This window comes from Cucurbita maxima, unplaced genomic scaffold, assembly GCF_002738345.1.
Source record: "Cucurbita maxima cultivar Rimu unplaced genomic scaffold, Cmax_1.0 Cma_Scf00050, whole genome shotgun sequence".
Classification (NCBI taxonomy): Eukaryota; Viridiplantae; Streptophyta; class Magnoliopsida; order Cucurbitales; family Cucurbitaceae; genus Cucurbita; species Cucurbita maxima.
Genome location: NW_019272066.1, coordinates 134,461 through 138,852, shown reverse-complemented (window position 1 = coordinate 138,852; position 4,392 = coordinate 134,461). Strand labels below are relative to the sequence as shown.

General features: G+C 39.0%; 1 protein-coding gene across 1 annotated transcript; it reads left to right on the top strand.

Moving 5' to 3' along the window:
• The first annotated feature begins 270 nt into the window (after positions 1-270).
• On the top strand, positions 271-786 carry LOC111471325 (14 kDa proline-rich protein DC2.15-like). The gene has a single exon (XM_023117047.1). The coding sequence runs from the start codon at positions 271-273 to the stop codon at positions 667-669; it is 399 nt and encodes a 132-aa protein (XP_022972815.1). The 3' UTR covers positions 670-786.
• The last annotated feature ends 3,606 nt before the right edge of the window (positions 787-4,392 follow it).

The following is a 4,392-nucleotide window of genomic DNA, read 5'->3' as shown; positions in this document are numbered from 1 at the left end:
TTATTATCAAACATCACTTGGCCATTTGAAATTTTTATAATATTTTAGAAACAGACAAACAAATTGAAAACCCATCTGTCTCAAATCAATTCCTCAAAACTTAACAAAGTAAATGAAAGAGTTGGGTGTTTCGTATCCAGCCATTTATAAGGAATTTTTGTGTTAAAATACAACAAATTCCCAAACCCCATCTATAAAAACACTAACCCTTCTCATAATTCTTTACAAGCCATCAAACAAACCTACAAACCCTTCAATATCTCTCCACGAATGGCTTCCAAGCTCCCTTCACCCATCTCCCTCCTCCTCCTCAACCTCCTCTTCTTCACTATGGTCAGCTCCACCTATGTCCCTTGCCCACCGTCACCCCACAAGCCCACCCTGTCAAGGCAGCCACCATCACTCTCCAAGTGCCCTAGCGACACCCTCAAGCTCGGCGTCTGCACCGACTTGCTGGACGATCTAGTGCACGTAGTGATCGGCTCACCACCAAAATCCCCATGTTGCACCCTAATCCAAGGCCTTGTTGACCTGGAAGCTGCTGTGTGCCTTTGCACTATGGTGAATGCCAGAGCCTTGGGTCTCCAGATTGACCTGTCAGTTTCCCTCGGCTTGCTTTTGAACTACTGTGGAAAGAAGGTTCCGTCTGGCTTCCAATGCCCTGCTTGAAACCAAATCCTTTCATTTCCCTTTCTGGTTTCTTCTTCAATTTTCCATTTCAATGTCATGTTTAAATAATTAGTTTGGTCGTACGTCGTATTATGATTGGTTTGGAAATCATCTCAGAATTCCACCATCTTTTTATAGTTTCATTAATTTGCAATGTAACATAATGGTACGTAGTTTTTCCAAATAAACAACGTTGTTCGTCTGTTCTCTTGTGTCTTATTACAAATTTGACGATGCATATGTTTTAAACCTCAAATCTTGTTTCACTTGTGTTACTTGCATGAAATCATAATAAACCTTTAACTTCAAAATTTTCATGACGAAATATTAAAGAGAGTAATATTAACACTCAAGTTTTAAATGACAATGTTTGACAAAAAATGTAGAGACCTCAATTTAATGAAAATATGGATGTTAGTGTAACAGCCAAAGTACGCCGTTAGTAGATATTATCCGTTTTGACTCGTTGTGTATCGCTGTCAGCCTTACAGTTTTAAAACATATTTGTTATGGAGAGGTTTTCACATTCCTATAAAGAATGCTGCATTCTCCTCTCCAACTAACGTGGGATCTCACAATCCACCCCCTTGGGGGCCAGCTTCTTTGTTGGCACATTGCTCGGTGTCTGGCTCTAATACCATTTGTAATAGTCTAAGCTCACCGTTAGCAGAGATTATCTACTTTGGCCCGTTACGTATCGCCGTTAGTCTCACTATTTTAAAATGTGTCTGTGAGAGATGTTTCCACATTATTTTAAAAAATGTTTCGTTTTCTTTTTCAACCGACGTGAGATCTCATAGTCCATGAGAACTTTTAAAAAATTTATAAGAAAATTTAAACCGTCCTATAAGAATTTACTATTTTAAATGAGGAAGAGGATTATTATTCTTATTATGTGTTGATATTTTTATTAAATATAAGGTCAATTTTGTACAATATGATTAAAAAGTGGATTTGGTTAACAATATGATGTGTATATGATGAAATGTTATGTTAAAAGCATAGAACGTTATGTTAGGTCTCTTAAATTCTGTGTATACAACATGATATGAATGACATGAATTTATGATAATTGGCATGAAATATAACCCCATTAGAATTATGTATAATTTGAGAACTGAAGAATGAGAAACGGTATGATATGAATGATGAACGATATGAAAAATGATTTGATATGTACATAATGCTAGCGGGGTTGTATTAAAGGATAATGGAAATGGAAAAGTATAGGGACCTCATGCATTATGTGTGCTCATGCATTTGGGGGGACACCGCTCTCCCATCACGAGGGCACGGACGCGTACATCCAATGGCAGGACAACGATCGTTATGCTTTGCATAGCACTGCCGTGACGATTACTAGTTCTAGCGGGTGTCCAGCCTAAGGGGCTTCCAGAGTATGCTCACCAGATAAGGAAAGTGGCCCAGCAGTGTGTGAACTAGCTGGTGAGCCCATACTTGCACGTATGGGCTCTGTGTAGAGTATATGGTACACGTCCAAAATTACCCGTTAGGACAGCACCGTAGGAAAAACGAAACAAAACGAAAGATAGGTCCCATCATTTCATTGCATGTGATAATTGCATTTAACCCCAATAGTGGGGTCACTTACAGAGTATTTCTTAAAATACTCAAGCCATGTGCTACTACATTTTTTCAGGTTAAGAGAAGGCATTCCTGTACAGCTGACGGCGGCATCGCAACTTGAGACCATGACACATGGATAGAAGAATGGTATTTATTTTCTTAGACTTAGGCTAGAATAAAATGTTTTAAACTTAAACGCTTATTGATTTTATTTCGGGTCTTTTGTCGTGTCGTTTTAAAGATGTTTTCAAAACACGTAAGTCCATGGCTGTGTTTTAAGATAAATGTTATGTTTTATGGAATTTAAATGAAGTCTTCTGCATTCAATATTTATGGTACGTATACAGTAGCGACCTTAAATTAAGTAGAAAATTTCGGGTCGTTATAGTTGGTATCGGAGCTTTAGGTTATAGATCTTGTAGACTAGCCTACGATGTAGGCTTGGCATGTTCCATGGTCCCACCCTCGGTGCCCCGTCTCCATCAGGTATGTCTTGCGTAAGATAAGAAAATTAAATGTCGTTGATTGTGTATGTTGTTATTGCTTGGTCATTATAAAATATAACTCATAATTGGACTTTTACTCTATTGATTGTATTATAATTTATTGCATTCATGTTAACTTAATTCTATATTTATTATAAATTAGAATATGTTATGTTTTACCTGGCATGAAATGTGAATGTAAATTGTTGTATTGATGATGTTTTTACCGAGATTGTTGCTGTGAATGAGTAGCTATAGTTTTAGTAAGCTACTAAATGTTAGTGTATGCGTGAAAATGATTTACTTATTATTATTATTATCTTTTTTTTCTCTTTTTTTCCCGAGTCGTTACATTATCTAACCCTAAAAAGAACTTTCGTCCTCGAAAGTCTCAAACTCTTGTACTAGCTCGGGGTATTTTTCTCTTATTTCGTCCTCACGCTCCCATGTGGCTTCCTCGCTGTGGTGATTTCACCACAATACCTTAACAAACATAATGTTCCTGTTGCGTAAAGTTTTTACTTCTCTAGCTATGAATTTTTACTGGTTTTTCCTCGTAGCTCAGATCTTCATTGAGTTGGAGTGGTTCGTAGTCTATTACGTGGATAGGGTTCGTAATGTACGTCCTTAGCATCGACACATGAAATGCATCGTGTACTCCTTAGTGGGCTGGAGGTAGGGCTAACTTATATGCTACTGGACCAACTCGCTCCAGGATTTTGAATGGTCTAATGAATTTAGGACTTAACTTGCCCTTACGTCCGAAGCTCAAGACACCTTTCATAGGTGCCACCTTGAGGAATATTGGGTCCCCTATCTCAAACTCCAGGCTTCTTCGCCTTACATCGGCGTAACTTTTCTGTCTACTTTGAGCGGTATGCATCCTCACTCGAATTTTCTGGTCAGCTTCATTGGTGAGTCGAACCAGCTCAGGTCCTACTAACTCTCTCTCGCCTACTTCGTCCCAGCATAGTGGAGACCTTCACCGTTTTCTGTAAAGAGCCTCAAATGGTGCCATTCCAATAGTTTCTTGGAAGCTGTTATTGTACGAGAATTCCATCAGGTGGAGTTTGGAATCCCAACTTCCCTTAAAATATAGTATGCAAGTGCGTAACACGTCCTCTAGAATTTGGTTTAAACGCTCTATTTGTCCATCAGTTTGGGGGTGGGAGGTAGTACTAAAGTCGAGGCGGGTACCCACTGCTTTTTGAAGTCCGCGCCAGAATGCTGACGTAAAGCGTGGATCCCGATCCGACACTATAGACACTAGGACTCCATGTAGTCTTACTATTTCTTTCACATACAGTTGTGCTTAATTGTCAACTGTATAAGTAGCTTTCCCAGGCAGGAAGTGTGTCGACTTGGTCAACCTATTGACAACTTTCCAGATCACTATCTAGCCTTTGGGCGTTTTGGTTAATCCTACTATGAAGTCCATCGCTATGTTTTCCCATTTCCACTCTGGTATGTTTAGGGGCTGCAACATCCCCGCCACCTTTTGTCTAGGAGCTTTAACCTATTGACAAAATAAGCACTTGCTCACAAACTCGACCAATCCCTCTTCATGCTCTTCCATCAAAAGTGTTGTTTTAAATCTTTACATCTTAGTACCACATGGATACATGAAAAATGGCGAGTTGTGAGCTTTCTT

Bases quoted from the DNA above. Each gene is read 5' to 3' on its own strand.
- LOC111471325 (XM_023117047.1), top strand. From the start codon at position 271: ATGGCTTCCAAGCTCCCTTCACCCATCTCCCTCCTCCTCCTCAACCTC.